The sequence below is a fragment of the Alternaria incomplexa genome (genome assembly GCF_024043165.1).
Source record: "Alternaria incomplexa strain BMP 0042 chromosome Unknown scaffold_17, whole genome shotgun sequence".
NCBI lineage: Eukaryota > Fungi > Ascomycota > Dothideomycetes > Pleosporales > Pleosporaceae > Alternaria > Alternaria incomplexa.
This window is the reverse complement of record NW_026249866.1, coordinates 158,995-175,482: the sequence shown is the minus strand read 5'-3', so window position 1 is coordinate 175,482 and position 16,488 is coordinate 158,995. Positions and strand designations below refer to the sequence as shown.

The following is a 16,488-nucleotide window of genomic DNA, read 5'->3' as shown; positions in this document are numbered from 1 at the left end:
ACCCTTGCAACGTACCGCGCTGCAACCGCGTAGGCGACAAAGGCTTCACACGACGCGACCATCTAGTCGAGCACCTCCGCAACTTCCACCACATGGACATTCCCAAGCGGAGACCAGGGGAGCGAAGCGCCTTCCCCTTTGGATGGCCCGAAGGAGGTGGCGCGGGAGGATCTCACCAGTGAGTCTACTTCACGTATGGGAGGGAAGCGGGGGAGGATGAGAAAGAGGAGGCGCTGATTGGGGTGTAGGGTTGACGAGGGTATGCGGGAGGGGGCGGGGGGCCAAGAACAGGGCGAGGGGAGGATTGGTCAGCGTATACGAAGTGGTGGTCGTGGGATTGTACGAGCACCCACTACTTCGACGACGTCAATGATGTCGACAGGAAGTCGTAGTACTACCGTCACACGCGGTAGGGTAGCCAAACGCCCGTCGAGAAGAGGTGATAGAGCGGGTGGCAGGAGCAGGGGTGCGAGTTCTAGTGCAGGCATCAGTCGTTTGAGCACTCAAACTGCACCGGCATCTGCGTCTTCAACAACGACGTTGTCCTGGTTGGACGTTCCGCAAGAGCAAGGCCTAGATTCCTCGTTACTTCAGCATCCGCTTCCACCACCACTACAACAGTCACAACAACAACAACTACTACTACAACAACGCCATGCCCTCTCATTTACAAACGCGGAACTTGCCGAACAAGACATCTTGCTTGGTGGGACCGGAGACTTGTTTGCAGCACCGGCCCCTGACCCGGAGACATTCCACAGGCGGTGAGGCTTAAACGACGACATGGCATGGGGTTTCGGTTAGAGTACATGCGGTGTGCATTGATCTCTCGTTTATTTGCGTCTTGGTTATAGCATTGTTTGCACAGTTTGTTTAGAGTCTTGGTTTGATTTTGTTTGCATAGCATCGCATGGTCCGGGCATATACATACATGATTCAGGCTAGGAGACTAGAACGGCTAGAACCTGAGAGGCGCTTTGGGAGTTTGTTGTTCTATTTTAGATTTTTCTGGCCTGGTTGCTCGCTCTACAAACAGAATACATATCAGAGTTTTTTGTTCGTTGATACGATGTTGTTGATCAATCGGGCCGGATGGCAAGACATAGTGTAAGCTTGTACATTGTCTATACGAGCAGACCAATCTCGATTGCGCAAGCAGCTATTTCGACGATAGTGCTGTCTAGGCAGGTACACTTCCTGCCTCCCTCTACGCGCATTGGTTGCCTAAAGACGTTAGTCAGCGGAGGTTGCCTCTGGACATCGTGACATTGTGTCTTCGAGGTGCTGCAAGAACGTTGACCGGTGCCCTGGCAGGATTGGCATCCTTGATGCTTGCTCGTGATCCTGCTCGCGTATTGCGGAGGATCCAGATGCGGGTTGCCTACGGACTCGCCAACAGTTGCTGTAAGTCGACTAGACAGGTGTGCTGGTGACTGCGCCGCATAAGCCTCGCTTGACCTGTCCATGCTCCCCACAGCAGTCGCATTGTCTTGTGCGTATGTGTGTACGTGTGCGCTTTATTACCAAGCTGACGTCGAGGCGAAGAGGAAGGGACAGGGGATTTGGAATCCAACAATGAGGATGCATGAATGATGTGCATTCAACCCGAAGGAAGGGGTTGCGTGCGTGGCGGCTTGGTACTGTGCCGCATGAGCCTTGCAGGCTTCCTCATCTCCCACGTTGCGGCGTCTGCCTTGGATGCCGTCTACCGTTACGTCGGTGACGGGTATGTTCGGTTCACAGTCCTGCAATGAGATGCCGGGTCGCAAGAAGCACTGCTTTGATGGTGAAGTTCTGGGGGTTAAGAACATGGGTGCCGTGGTGCCGAGACCAACATTGCCGCTGTCATAGATAAGCCGATGCCAGGTGAAGCGAGGACGCTCACTCACCCAAAGCACACAAGTTCGCAGACGTATGCACAGTCGACTGAGCTTGTGATAAGGTTCTGTGCCGCATCCATGACCAACCCTAACACCTATGTCCGCGGCGCATCGGTTGCCAGATGGAGATTAAACCCGAGGCTGAGGTCGAGGTCCAGCAACACGTCTCAGCCCGAGCCGCGGGGAGCGATCCGCTGGCACAGTTCTGACTCCACGTGGTTGTGCCGCTTGCAACACACGGCGGGCGTGGGGCATTTGGCCCCGTGATCCTGCTGTCTATTCATATCCATCGAGAGATCCTGCGGTGCACCAAACGGTCGTGGGTTACGCGAACGCTGTCTGCGCCGCAGCTATTTCGAACGCTGAGCGGGTCGATGCTTGAGCCGCCCATCGCAACACTTGAGCCTCAATGATGTCTTAGAAGGCCTGATCGGTCATCGGAGGAATGTGACGCCAAGGTAGGGCTGGGGATGGTCGCACAGTAGCTGAGATGCTGTCTGCATCGCCCTCGCGACCGGTCCGTTGATGACTGTGCGCGGCTTCCTTCGAGTGTATAATTAGTCGTTCAGGCCGTCAAGGTGAAGACCAAGTATTCTCCATGTGAGCTAGGTGCTTTGGTACCTCGAAAGCCTTGGAGAGCGTAGAGCCAATCAGCAATGCGGCCATTTAGCTTACACAAGATCGTCGCGAAGCGCTGGGTGTTTGCTGGATAATGGTGATTGCTAATTCACTACATGCTTCGATATTGCCGCAGGTAGGAAGGAGATTAGTAACCTAGGTACCCGTGGACATCGTTTGGAAGAAGACAGAACTGTAATGACGTAGGTCTTGGTTAGCGCACTTTGGGCAGCCATGGAATCGGGAGAGGTCGTATGGATGGATGAACATCTGACACTTGCAAGTTGCCTCCTGCACCACCAAACGTCCTCGTACCTTTGCAACCTCTACCTTGGTTGCATTTTGCTCTGACTCATACTCATGTCTTTCACACCGCACTTATATTTCTACACAATCCAGTTCACAGAGTATTTACCGTTTCAATAACTGCGCCTTCACCTTGTTTTCCCCGCAGTCCAATCTTGGTTCCGCCACACCGAGCAAACTTCAGCCTCTACAGGCATATATTACAGTTTCCCCCAGAAATTTATCACCCATAGCCCAAGATGCGCGACCTCCGAAAACAGGCTCTCGAGAGCCATAAGACTATGTCGCGCAAGGCCCGCTCGCGCGTCGTATCTACGACAGCCTCAAAGACAACGTCGGCAGCAGGCTCGCCAGCACAGTCGCGCGCCGCCAGTCGCAGTCGCCAGGACTCTTCAGACGAAGACGGCTTCAGCGACGGAACTGCATGGAGGTGAGTTTCAGTCTGCGCATAACTTTTTTGATTTTCCCCACATCGCGACGGCACCGGTGACATCATCGCGTCTAGCCACCTTCGCGCGAACATGTACTGACATCCTCACAGCACGGCATCCATCGACGATGTACTCAACGGCGAAGATATCAACATACCTGAAGACGCGTGGAAGGCCGAGCTCAACACGCGCATCGAACAAATCACCAACCTCAAGCGCAGCAGCACCGAGGGGCGCACCGAAAGCCTGAATGCCTACGCACACGTACTCATGGCCCGCTATGCGAGGGATGAGGTTGAGGGACATGTGAACGAGCTCGTCTCGTCGATGATTAAGAGCATCAGACAGGAGACGACGGAGGCTGAGGTTGTCAAAGCCCTAAAAGGTATGTACACGCGCAAACACTATAGATAGTCCTCTACTAACGCTCGCCAGCCCTCGCTGTCACTGCCGTAACTCTCGATTCCGATAGCATCTACGACGACGTTTCCGACCAACTCAAGCGATCGATACAGTCCTCCCCCTCAGTCGCAATCAAAGTCAACGCGATCCACACACTCGGCACAACTGCCTTCTTTGCTGGGGCCGGCGACGATGAGATCTTGGACATCATGAACGTCTTCATTGAGATCATAGAGTCAGACGGCGCATCTATCGACGCCCAGGACGAGGGCAATGTCGTGATTGCCGCTTTGGAAGAGTGGGGTCTCCTCGCAACCGAAATCGATGATCTGGAGGAAGAAACGGAAGCTGCAATGGAGGCCTTTGTCGAGCAGCTTGAAAGTGCCGACTCTGGTGTTCAGATTGCAGCAGGCGAGAACATCGCGCTCCTGTACGAAAAGTCCCTCACTCCACAAGAAGAGGACGAACAGGTGCAGGAAGAGGCAGACTCCGACGACCCAGAGCACGTCCGCGACGGCGAGCGGTTAGTCAAGCGCTACACAGTCTGGCGACGACAGGATCAGCTCATGCACACGCTCGACGAACTCGCCAACGTTTCGACACGCCGCATATCCAAGAAGGATCGCAAAGCGTTACACTCGTCCTTCGCAGACATCCGCAATTCGGTTGAGAAGCCATCGCGCGGTCCAGCCTATTCCACCGCCCTACATGAGGAGACTGGGAAGGCCTACGGGGCGGGCAGGATGAAGGTCAAGATCAACAAGAATGTCGAGGTCAGAATCGACAAGTGGTGGAAGTTGCAGAGGCTGAATGCGCTGCGACGGACACTGCAGGGTGGTTTCACCTACCACTACGAACACAATGAGCTAGTATCGACAGCTCTCCCTTTCTCCATGTCGGCAAGACGATAATGTTGTGCGCATAGAGATCATGTTTTGGCGTTGGCAGCAGCTCGAAAAGTGCTTCTATTATTATACGCGTGGATACCTGGTTGCAAATGGCGTTTTTGAGCTTACTATTATTTTCGAGTTAGATGAGATCGGTGAGCAAAGAGGAGTAGATTTGCGCATGGGAGTCTAATAACATCAAGATGCATATGCCATGATATTATTGCTGACCGTTCAGGTAATGTTTGCGAGTTTAGCGCTGAGGCTTGCCGTGTAGCTTTCGGAGTGTAGCTAAGACGAAGGCCGGTCACTGCCCCGCGTTGCCCCTCATCGCGAGCATCATGTCAATGTTTACAAGACACAACAAGCTCAAAGAAGCACCTTCACCAGTGATTATGCCGTCAAGACGTGTCATGCTGTTTTATGTATAGAGTACCGTCTTCTTAAAGAATCCAGCCAACCTGGTTGCGCCTGCCAATGGTCGCACCGATGTGTAAAGGCGGGCTTGGCGCGGCATGAAGCTGTAGGCTGTAGCTTCCGTAGAAAGTTCTGGACAGCGATCACCGTGCTTTTCTTCAGCCTCGCACTTAAACTCCGACTCCTGCAACTCCGTCGATATCTTCAGTGTTTGAACATTGATATCCTTCGCTCATATTACGACATACCCACCCAACAACTATAGCGATTTCGCGATTATGGCTGACACGAGTAAGTAACTTCAACACAAGCCTATCTATAGGCTTTGAGAGTCCAAGAGAGTCTTGCTAACAAGCTTCAGAGCGCCCTCGCGTCTTCTTCGACATCGCCATCGGCGGCGTGAAAGCCGGCCGTGTTGCTTTCGAGCTCGTACGTTCCCCAACCTCGCATACTTTGCGCGCGCATACATTCCAATCCGCTCAAACATAGAAACTAACAACCCTTTAGTACAGCGACATCGTCCCCAAGACCGCCGAGAACTTCCGCGCACTATGTACCGGCGAGAAAGGCGAAGGCGCATCCGGCAAGCCGCTGCACTACAAGAACTCGGGCTTCCACCGCGTCATCAAGGGCTTCATGATTCAAGGCGGTGACTTCACACAGGGCAATGGCACAGGGGGTGAGAGGTAAGCTGTGGCCGTACAAAATGCATGTGAGACATACGCTGACTTGGTATCTTCACCTCTGTAGTATATATGGGGAGAAGTTTGAAGACGAGAACTTCGAGAAGGTCCACGACAAGCCGTTCTTGCTTAGTATGGCGAATGCCGGCCCAGGAACAAACGGCTCCCAGTTCTTCGTAACCACGGTCCCCACACCGCATCTCGACAAGAAGCACGTTGTTTTCGGCGAGGTCATCAACGGCAAGAGCATCGTGCGCCAGATTGAGAACCTCAAGACGCAGAGCGGCGACAAGCCATTCCACGACGCGACCATCATTGACTGCGGCGAGCTCACCGGCGAAGACTACGACAAAGCGACAGAAAAGATCTCGGACGCAACAGGCGACCCCTACGAAGACTTCCCCGAAGACCAAAAGGCCAGCAGCGACGATGAGTGGAAAGGCGAGGAGATACTCGAAATCGCTACCAAGCTAAAAGACATGGGCAACGACGCGTTCAAGAAGGGCGACCTCAAACTAGGCATTACCAAATACTCAAAAGGTATCCGCTACCTCCACGAGTACCCCGCCCCTCTCGACGACGACCCCGCAGACCTCTGGCCCAAACTTCAGGCCCTGAAGATCTCCCTCTACTCCAACAGCGCGCTGTTGCAGAACAAGACGGGTGCATATAGTGACGCGGCGGAGAGCGCGACCAAGGCGCTGGACATTGAGGGCATCACGGATAAAGACAAGGCAAAGGCGCTCTTCAGGCGAGCGCAGGCTAAGGCGGGCAAGAAGAACGAGGACGAGGCGTTGGCGGATCTGAATGCGGCGCTCAAGCTTGCGCCGGGCGATGCGGCAATTGTCAAGGAGTTGGATGTTGTCAAGAAGAGGGTGCAGGCGCGGAAGGAGAAGGAGAAGAAGGTCTATCAGAATGCCTTCAACTTCGATTAGGACTGCGAGAGTTGTTTGCGTGATGTGAATCACGAGAAGCATGACGAAGCAGAGGAAGTGGAGGAGTGGTGGTAGAGAAAAGGGACAGATACCAGTTTACTCCTTAGTGTTATAAACAGCATTTAATGCACGTAGTCACCACCATGGTGGGTGGCTAATCATATTTGGTTGCTTGCCGAGATCTACCATGGTATACTGTCACCGGAGCTTTAGCCCGTCAACGACCCTATATATTTCTGACAATTTTCTTCCCACTTGACACACTTATGTGGGCCCTTCCACTTGTTCAAAGAGACGTTTAGGTACCGCTCCTGTTGTTAGGTTTGCGCAGAATTTCTGAGTGGCTCCCCAACTACAACTCGTCATCCGGGTCGCCGCAGTACCACGATAAATTGGATGAAGCTAGATTCAATGTGGCTTCGCTCGCGTAACGATTGTGTGAGCTAGTACCGAGGGAGTATATATGACGGCTGCTCGTTTCCTTTCTTCTCTTCTTCTACATCACACCGTCTTGACATCACTTCACTCGGCATATTGAGAAACAGGACGCAAGAATCAACGTGTTAAGGCAGAAGTTCAGGTCTACGAGAACTTTTCAAGGTCTCGAACACAAGAATCGCTGTGTCAAACGCAAGACTCAAAGTACTACGCACAAGACTGAAAGTATTGCGTGCTAAGTCAAGAGTGAGAGTATCGGACGCGAGACTAAGAGTACTCGACACCGTTACACACAACATGGATATGATCTTCTACACCAATGCAAACTCTGCACCTACCCTGCAGAGCATCTTACGTACCTCCGCAATGAGCGCTGAAACCCAGATGCCAATCAGCTCTCCTACGACCTCTGATGTGTGGCCAGGCTATACATGTCTCTTCTCGCAACTACCAGGAGAACTGCGAAACCGCATATACGACTGTATCCTAGAAGACGAACCAGCATCCATGATATGGGTGAACTATAAACCCAATCCAGCAATGCCATTCCAAGAGCGATATCCAAAGCATCAGTACGTGGGTCTGACACAAGTCGACCGCACAACGCGTGCAGAATTCTCGCCCTTGTACACCAACGCTCGTTACTTTCACTTCTCCCAACTACGCCATTTCTATCGAACGGGTCTCGCTGGCAAGAACGAGAGATACACCGCTCTTATCTCTCTTCTATCCAAAATTAAAAAAGGACATCGACCAGCGGTGACGGGGTTCGATTCGTCAAGCCCAGGTCTCGACGTAACACTCTTGTTCCGCCTAAACCCTTACACCTGCGATGTCACAGGCCGCTGGTTCCTCGACACAGGATACAAGAGCCACAGAAACGACCTTATCACTGGCGTCCTATGCCGCATGCTCGCATGTCTGCCTTCATGGCACCATCTGTTGGCTCCCGGAGCCATCGCCAAGATTAGCATCTCGAAGTCTCGCTATAAGAGTGGCAAACCATTTATCCTCGTTACGGTGGAGCTCGACTCTGAGATCGAAATCTCGCGCGCTGCCATCGTGCATGCGCATGTTGAGCGGGCGCTGGTTGCAGAGATGGATTTCTCGATGCCCGATAGCGGACCGGCGGCGTCGCACAATTTTTTTGAGGGTGAAGTGTGTTTGGAGGGGCGAGAGGTGTAGGGAAAGGCGCCAGTGCAAGGGGCTGGGGAGATCACGAGACGGATGACGAGCTGTGACCTTAAGACCGAGTGAATCTGGGGACCGTTTAGGTGCGGAAGGCCACAGCGAATGTGGATCCACGTCATCGTGAAAGAGACGGAGCTTCGAGAGCTGCCTAATCAGTCTTCTCAGTTGGTCTGTGTGCGCCCCGGTCACCTTTTAATTACCCCTTCTGGTCTGTTTCTTACAGACACTGTCTCTACCAACCACTTAAGAAGCGAGCTCAACTGGCACGACTCAACATGGATGTCGATACAAAAATGACCGATGCCTCCGATGTGGATGTGGTGTCGCGGCTTCTGGAGCTGCCCGGTGGTAAGCCAACCGTCATATTTGCTCCGAGATCCATGTGTACTAACCCATCGCGAAGAACTGCGCAACCACATTTACAGCATAATCGTCGCCGGAGAAGAAGATCGAGGGTTCAGGCTGCGCCGCAAGCGCCACGGCCGCTCCCAACGCTCGAAACATTCTCTGAGAGACCGTCACCCTAGTCGCCAATTCCTCGGCCTTGCTCAGACAAACCGCCTATTCCGCTCCGAGTTCTGGCCGCTTTACACGAAAGCCCACCGCCCTATCATCAACATCGAGGAGCTTGCCGAGTACCTTGAGATCGTTCCGCTCTCTGATGCAGCCATCAATGACTCTATCATCACTACTCTGAAAGCCGTGCGCCGCCTCAAGACTCCCAACGCCGTTGAAGCTCCCGGTATCGATATTCGGCCTCTTTTCCGCATGAAGTGGAAATCGTTCCCATTCATCGTTACCAAACGGTCCACGTATCGGTATCGCGACGAGCACGAAATATTTCATTGGCTTGTACACATGAGCTGCCGCAGGAGCCGGGCCTATAACAAGGTGCTCAGGAATGGAGTCGTTGAGATCTGTTTGCATGGACGCCATAACACCGTTGGCGTGTCTCCTGCGGTGGAAGACGTCATCACAGTACGCCTGGGCGACCTCGTGAACATGAGACTCAGCGGGGACAGAGTTAGCATCTTCCAGAGTTTCGTTGATGCTACGAGAACCCTCCTAGTATTCGGTTCCTGGAGTTACGCCGTGATAGAATGTACTAGCGGTATGCAGAAAATGGTTGCGAGAAAGGGACAGCCTATTCTTGTCGAACAATTGGAGGATATCTCGGATGATGAGTGAGCAAACGCGTCTCCCAGAGAGCGATTGCGATATCTGGAGGAGAAAGAGATGTGATGAGTTGGGAAGTTCATGGAGAGTGGAAGTCTCCGATGCCGTGAAGGCCGACTTCTGGTAGGCGAATGGTTGGTGGACACGTATGATAATGATGTTGTTTGTCCACTTCAGGTGCGATTCTTACCGCTATGCCACTTGCACTGTCTACAGGGCCAGATCAGTGACGACAGTAGTGACAAATAAGCCAGACATGATCGGTCAGGGCTCTTGATTGACAATGAAGAATAAAGTGGGGACAATAGTCATGAGAATGAAGGGTACATACTGTGACGGAGACCCCGTCGTCTAGTATGCTCACCATGATAACAGCAATGATCGATCACTGCCGCGTCCCGCGTATGTCTCCCTACTAAAACCAATCGCAATTAACAGGCGATCTCTCAGCATGGGCGTTCCGAGAAGGCACATGTCCGCGTCAGTGATACACCCCATCAGCGGAAAGTATGGTACCGCTTCCCAAACCGTGCTCATCGGAAGGTGACGCGCGAGCACCACTTTGCGCGATACGCGATAGATGTCCAAGACGACTGTATCGGAAGGAAGCAGCCGGATTCTGGTAAGGTCTCGTGATGATGACGGGAAGAGCTTTGACGAAAAGGATATACAATGGGTAAAGAAGAGCGTGTTCGGTGAAGTGTACACCGATTAGTACCATCTCGTGAGCGACCGCGATCGACTGTTTCTCGATCATGCACTAAGGTCTTCCAGAAGGGATTGGCAGGTACGGAAGGCGGTGGAAGGGTGTTCGAGTACGAATGCTTCGATGCTAAGGCAGCATATCCTCCGTGTGTGCGCTTTGAAGATGAAGAAAGAAAATCGTCGTGCGCTGTTTTGAGTAGTTTGTGATGCTCGTCATGCGTTCCTGTAGCATCGTCAACGTGCGCCGCATCGCAATTTCTCGACCACAAAGTCTGTGCGATCTGTGAATCATCTCTTGACCGTTCCTCGCATTCGGTGGTGCTGCGGTCCGACTGGGGGTTGAATCGCGATATTAACGTGAAGGAACTTTCCGAGCGAAACCATCAAAGTGTCTAGGAGCGGAGGGGTGTCATCTACGATAAGCGTTGTCGAAATCCCATTTGACAGCAGGGTACAGAATGCGAGACCCCGAATATTTGTTCTTTGAAGAGAACAGGCGAAGTGGCGTTTAGGAGCTAAGGAGACGTGAGTTGAACGGTGCGCGTTGGACTAGTGGCGACTTCCCGAGTTCCCGCGTGCAGTTCACTCCTCCTTCCCTGTGCCATCACTCGCCCAGGGCCAGCGGCAAATGCAAATATGAACCCAACATCACCATGCCCTTAATGCGCATTAACGCTCATTTACCGCCTTTGAAAACAGTAGTCGTCCAATCTTACGTTGCGCTCGAGTTTGTGTTGCTGGTAACAGCTGCGGCCGTCAGCCTCGTGTACTGCAAGCCTCGCAGGCACAGCCTCAGCCAGCTGGCTCTTGGCCTGCACTGCTCATGATATCACAACCACAATACTATACACAGATGCAACTATCGTGATTGCGCACCCAGGATAGGACGCCACGAGACGTCTAGAGCGTCGGTCGCACTGGTGCTCAGAGTGTCAACCGCGCGGAACCCCGCAAAAGCAATCACTAGCCGCACCTGAAGCTATCCTTCACACGCGCCACGCACGACCTTGGAATTGGCCCGACACGACGCCAGGCCCAAGCATCGGCGACCCCACGCGGGACCTCCATCAGGCTCAAGAGGCGCGGCAGATGGTTGCGATAAGCCCTGGATCGAGCTGATGGCTGCAAATGGAAGACTGCCGTGTGCATCAGCTGCAGGCTATACAGGTTAGCTTCTCACCTTGCCTTTCCATGTCGACACTGTCAGCTTTCTTTTCCTCCCTCCTCCTTGTTTTTTTGTCGGTGTGTATCTACACCCCTCCTCCCTGACCAGTTCTACCCTCGGGATATTTACATCACCTCTCCTGCGTGCTCTGGATGCGCCTCGATTATCGTGTTGCTCTACAACATGATCCTTCGTCGATCTCGTCTTCTAAACCTCAAGCGGCCTAACGGATAGCGACTCTGGCGTCAGCGGCGCAGACCGCCTTGCAACTCGACAATGCCATTACCGTTCAACCAGGAATCATGGATCTGGTATACATGCGCTGTATGCATGATTGCGGCAAGACTGTGAGTGCAGTTTCCGTGCATTATCCCATTACATCAGTCTACATTCATGTTGTGGTTTCGCATTCGAGAACGCAGCTCAGCATGCGATGCGATGCGATGCGCTGGCGGGCCACGTTGGATTGCTGAGCGCATCGATGCTCTGCCTTCTGCTTGCTCGCATGAACTGTCTGCGATCTCAAGATCATGATTCGCTCACTGTACTATGTACATCCATTTACTGACCAGATTCGGCATGCAGGATTTCGCGAAAGATGCTCTTTCGATCCGTCAAAGGCCTACAGATCGATGACTGGACTATGGGCCTCTTCGTCACCGCCGCCTACACCGTTATGATTGTGCTCGCGAATCGGTGGCTGAAAGTCCAGTCGAACCTGGAACCGGAGAATTTCGACTTCAGCGCACTGACTATGGAAGAATTGTCGAGACGGCGGTTCGGAAGCAAGCTCGTGGTCGTTGTAGAACAGATGCATATCGCCGTGATCTGGGCCTGCAAAGCATGTCTTTTGATCATGTACCATCGCATAACACGGACGGCGCTTCAGAAAGAGAACATCGCCATCAAACTGCTCGCCGCATATACGGCACTTGGATTCGTCGTTATAGAGGTCCTCTACTTCTCAGCCTGGTGTCGACCCTTTTCTGCATACTACGCAGTGCCGACTACTTCCTTCCAGTGCAACGCCTTGGTACACCACCGGATCACCAAAGCTGTCTTCAACATATCCTCGGATTTGATCATGCTATGTATTGCATTGCAGATGCTCATCCGATCCTTGCTACCCATGAAGAGAAAGCTTATACTCTGTGGGATCTTCTCTCTCGGTATCTTTGTCGTGGCTGCGAGCATTATGAACAGCTACTACTCCTTCAGCAATCCTTACAAATCAACATGGATCTACTGGTACGTCCGAGAATCCTCCACAGCCATCCTTGTTGCCAATCTACCGTTCACATGGACAATATTGAGGGAACTGTTTGACATGGGTAATTTCGATGACACGAACCCTCCCCCATGGACCTATCACTCTGCTCGTACAGCTGGAGGTCGCAAAACGGCACAACTTCTTCAACATCAGTCCGCGACAACGGCCGCACGCACAGGAGTCAGACGATCTCCGAACAACAGTAACGGAAGCAAGATGACGCAGAGCATGACCATGGTTGCTTCAAACATCACGAAAGACCAAACCAAATCGCCTGCTATTAGCGACAGGTCTGATTTCGCAGAGAAGGATCTACTCCAGGAAGCCATCCAGTCTCATGACTTCGCGCCCGCAGTACTACGTACCAGTAAAGACGGTGTTGTAGACGTCGACCTAGAACCAGGGCTTGTTGAGGAAGTCAATGCGCGGCCAGTCTCTCCAGATCACGCGCAGCAACGCAACAAGCTCGTCTCGGCCCCGCCTACGATTACCCAAGATGGAACTGGTGGTTTCTACGTCAACGACCATCCTATCTCACCACCTTCGCGCGCGCATCTTGTCCTTTCGATGAGCGGAACGCGGGATAGCAGCATGTCGAGCGCGCACAGGAGACCTTACAGTCCGACATCGAGTCTTGTCAGTGGTGCTACAGGAAGTCGACGAGGGAGTGCGTCGACCCAGGGTGGAGTGGCTGGGCACACCGCGGGGGGAGGAAGAAGTGCGAGAGATCGAAGAGCGAGAACCAAGTTGAACGAGTAGAAGACATGATGGATGAAACGACGACTAGCATATACCCCTTGTAGACGAACCGCTTTATGGCACTTAGACTAAAACCTCTAATGTAATATAATACCGCACGCTTATCCGCATTGTCTGTTCGAAGGCACATCAAGGGCGCAAGATGCCACATTCGGTGATAACTGCAGGACTGTACGACGTGCCATGAGCCGGTGAACTAGACTTATGTAGGATTTCTGGAATGTAACGTTAAGACCAAGGGATGGTGTATCCTTCCTTCCCAGAAAGTCAGGTAGGAAGGCACGTGAGAGAGCGACTTCGGCAGGCGCTAACGGACCCTTCCCTTGGTCCACTGACGCGAACTGCAACCACTGAGGATGGCGCGATTACTGACCGCCAGCCGCTGCAGGTGAAGCGCCATAGCTGCGCTCTCCTGCGCAACAACGCGGAAGTAGCTGGCGTGCAGGCCGAGTCATTCATCCGGTGTGCTCACTATGGTATGTATGCCGTGCAGACTGCAGCCATGCCGCGCTCTAGAAGCTTTGAGGTGCGTTGGATGGCGACATGGGCTCGGCAGAAAAAGTGCAACAGCCGAAGGAAGCGAAAACCTCTCTGGCCCGTGACGACAGACATCCATCTTTCACCATGCTGCCCAATTCCTGAGCTGCCTGAGCTGCGACTGCTCCACCCAAGCATTACCAGGGCGGAACCTTAAAGTAACCTGGAACTAAATCTTTTCCATTATCGATAAGAGGAATTTCTCCGCGAAGGCCCTCCTTCCTTCACTAACCTCCTCTTGCTATACTGCCCGCCGCGAAGTTAGCACACGACCCCACCACCTCCACCAGCCGTCAACATGAGGAACATTGTGGTCCTGGGCGGCAGCTCCCACCCGCAGCTCACCGAGTAAGTCGACGCGCCGAGAAGCGGGCCATGGCTGTGACTAACTGGGCGATAGGACCATCTGCAACCACCTCGGCATACCCAAGGCCAAGGTGCTCCTCGACAAGTTCAAGGGTGGTGAGACGCGTGTCGAGATCGAGGAGAGTGTACGAGGAAAGGATGTCTTCATCATCCAGTCCGGCGGCGGTAAAGGTACGAAGCCCTCGTGCAGGTCGCGCGCGCATTCCTAGCCGCAGTGGTACTGCAGCGCACTTGGGACGGAACACGACGCCCGCGTGCTCTGCGATATCTGAAGAACCCCGCTAATGTCTCGTGTTGCGCGCAGTCAACGACCATCTGATGGAGTAGGCCCATCCTCATGGTGTAGTTGAGTGAAGTGCCTGACCGTCCTCCAGACTTCTCATTACCATTTCGGCCTGCCGCACCGCCTCGGCCAAGCGCATCACCGCCGTCCTGCCTCTCTTCCCCTACTCGCGCCAGTCGGACATTCCCTACAACAAGACCGGCGCGCCCCTCTCCAAGGTGCCTGGCACGCGCTCGAGGACCGGCACGTACACGTTCGATTCGCGACCTCAGACGCCCTTCCCTGGGCAGGCGGAAAGCGCAGGTCTCACCAATGGCTCGGCCGCGCTGCACCACCAGCTCAGTAGGATGAAGCTCGACGAGCGCAACGGCGGCCGCACCGATCCTACAAGCCCGGTCAAGCAGAATGGCATCAAGCGCACCGAGACGCTCGACTCGAGCAGTTCCGGCAAATCCGACAAGGGCGCATACTTCAATGGTGACCATGGAGCCAACGGCACCAACGGCTCAGTTGCTCCAACACCCGGCATCACGCGCGCGCCGACAACTACAAAGCCTCCTGCCTTCGAGCCTCAGGTTGGATACCGCCAATGGGTCGCTCAGGCCGGTACCCTTATTGCGGACCTTCTGACTTGCGCTGGCGCCGACCACGTTATCACGATGGATCTCCACGGTATGTACCATCTTGGAGGACCTGAGATGGCTGAGCTAACAAACTCCTAGATCCCCAATACCAGGGCTTCTTTGACATCCCCGTGGACAACTTGTACGGCCGCCATCTCCTCCGCAAATACATCCAGTTCAACATCCCGAATTACCAACAAGCTGTGGTAGTTTCTCCCGACGCTGGAGGCGCGAAGCGCGCGACCGCCATTGCCGACGCCCTCGGCATGCCCTTTGCGCTTATCCACAAGGAGCGCCGCCCTACCCAGATCAACGACCGACAGAACGCGACCATGATGTTGGTGGGAGACGTTCGGGAGCGCACAACTATCTTGGTCGACGACTTGGCGGATACATCCAACACCATTACCCGCGCGGCAAAACTCCTGAAAAAGGAGGGCGCTACGCAGGTGATTGCGCTCATTACACACGGTATCCTGAGTGGAGATGCTATCGAGCGCATCAACGCTAGTGCACTGGACAAGGTCATTGTGACCAACACGGTGCCCCAGGAGGATCACAAGAGCCGGTGCCCCAAGTTGGAGGTCCTCGAGGTCGGCAACGTGTTTGCTGAGGTACATTCAGGCCCATCCACCGATTTCAAGACTTATACTGACATGCTGTAGGCTATTCGACGCGTCCACCACGGCGAGAGCATTAGCGTGCTGTTCGACTACAGTTAGTACCTGTACTCATGTAGTATCCGTTTCTTGGGAGACCGTGCTATCTGCCCCGCTATGCTACGCTCAGATTCTGTCACAGAGTACACTTGCGAAAAGTAGGAAAGAAAAACTGGGTCGATAGAGTTGCTGGTATGTCAAAGATCACACTCTCTGTCGACTGCGCTCATTGGGAATATGGACATGAGGGGTGTCTTTATCGTGCTTTTATGTTTATAGACTGCTGAGGAGCAGTATATCAAATACCTGTACCTGCATTATGAGCATACGTGCATGGACTGGCGTTGGGGAGGTTGTTCTTTATAAAACTTGAGTATTCATATGACTCTGTGTGTTTTATGGCCGGGTCCAAAATAGAATGTTGGGTGTCTTGTTATCTTTCACTTGTGCGGATGTTGCTGTGACTGTGATTCGATGTATTCGTTCATCTATGATACACTGGGCTATGAAGCACTCCTCACTAACACACTCTCCTAATCGTTGAGAGCAATTCTTCCACTCTGCTCGTCACCTATTACAACGCTGTAGCACACCAGCTTTCTCTATCTACACCAAGCCCTCTAAATCGTAGTCTAATCCATTATCCCCGGCCCTCAGCCTCTATATCCCCCATTCACCCTATACCACGAGTGCTAAAGTACTACAGTACAAATACATAATCCATCCTCACCCTCTCCAATCCCATCATCTAATACCC

General features: G+C 53.2%; 5 protein-coding genes across 5 annotated transcripts; all 5 read left to right on the top strand.

The window, feature by feature from the left end:
• Positions 1 to 3,043: 3,043 nt before the first annotated feature.
• J4E90_009696 (uncharacterized protein) lies at positions 3,044 to 4,548 on the top strand (the record flags this gene model as incomplete). The annotated part of the gene is made up of 3 exons (XM_051439215.1): positions 3,044 to 3,234; positions 3,346 to 3,620; positions 3,671 to 4,548. 3 exons carry the CDS (start codon positions 3,044 to 3,046, stop codon positions 4,546 to 4,548), a joined length of 1,344 nt encoding a protein of 447 aa, XP_051286819.1.
• A 671-nt stretch (positions 4,549 to 5,219) lies between these two features.
• On the top strand, positions 5,220 to 6,559 carry CPR6 (peptidyl-prolyl cis-trans isomerase cpr6; the record flags this gene model as incomplete). Its single annotated transcript, XM_051439214.1, has 4 exons — positions 5,220 to 5,232; positions 5,303 to 5,370; positions 5,449 to 5,627; positions 5,692 to 6,559. The coding sequence occupies 4 exons, from the start codon at positions 5,220 to 5,222 to the stop codon at positions 6,557 to 6,559; spliced, it is 1,128 nt and encodes a 375-aa protein (XP_051286818.1).
• A 1,904-nt stretch (positions 6,560 to 8,463) lies between these two features.
• On the top strand, positions 8,464 to 9,376 carry J4E90_009694 (uncharacterized protein; the record flags this gene model as incomplete). Its single annotated transcript, XM_051439213.1, has 2 exons — positions 8,464 to 8,536; positions 8,592 to 9,376. The coding sequence occupies 2 exons, from the start codon at positions 8,464 to 8,466 to the stop codon at positions 9,374 to 9,376; spliced, it is 858 nt and encodes a 285-aa protein (XP_051286817.1).
• A 2,134-nt stretch (positions 9,377 to 11,510) lies between these two features.
• Positions 11,511 to 13,263, top strand: J4E90_009693 (uncharacterized protein; the record flags this gene model as incomplete). Its single annotated transcript, XM_051439212.1, has 2 exons — positions 11,511 to 11,581; positions 11,820 to 13,263. 2 exons carry the CDS (start codon positions 11,511 to 11,513, stop codon positions 13,261 to 13,263), a joined length of 1,515 nt encoding a protein of 504 aa, XP_051286816.1.
• Positions 13,264 to 14,098: 835 nt separating this feature from the next.
• Positions 14,099 to 15,794, top strand: J4E90_009692 (uncharacterized protein; the record flags this gene model as incomplete). Its single annotated transcript, XM_051439211.1, has 6 exons — positions 14,099 to 14,148; positions 14,201 to 14,337; positions 14,471 to 14,489; positions 14,541 to 15,121; positions 15,172 to 15,686; positions 15,738 to 15,794. 6 exons carry the CDS (start codon positions 14,099 to 14,101, stop codon positions 15,792 to 15,794), a joined length of 1,359 nt encoding a protein of 452 aa, XP_051286815.1.
• Positions 15,795 to 16,488: the final 694 nt, after the last annotated feature.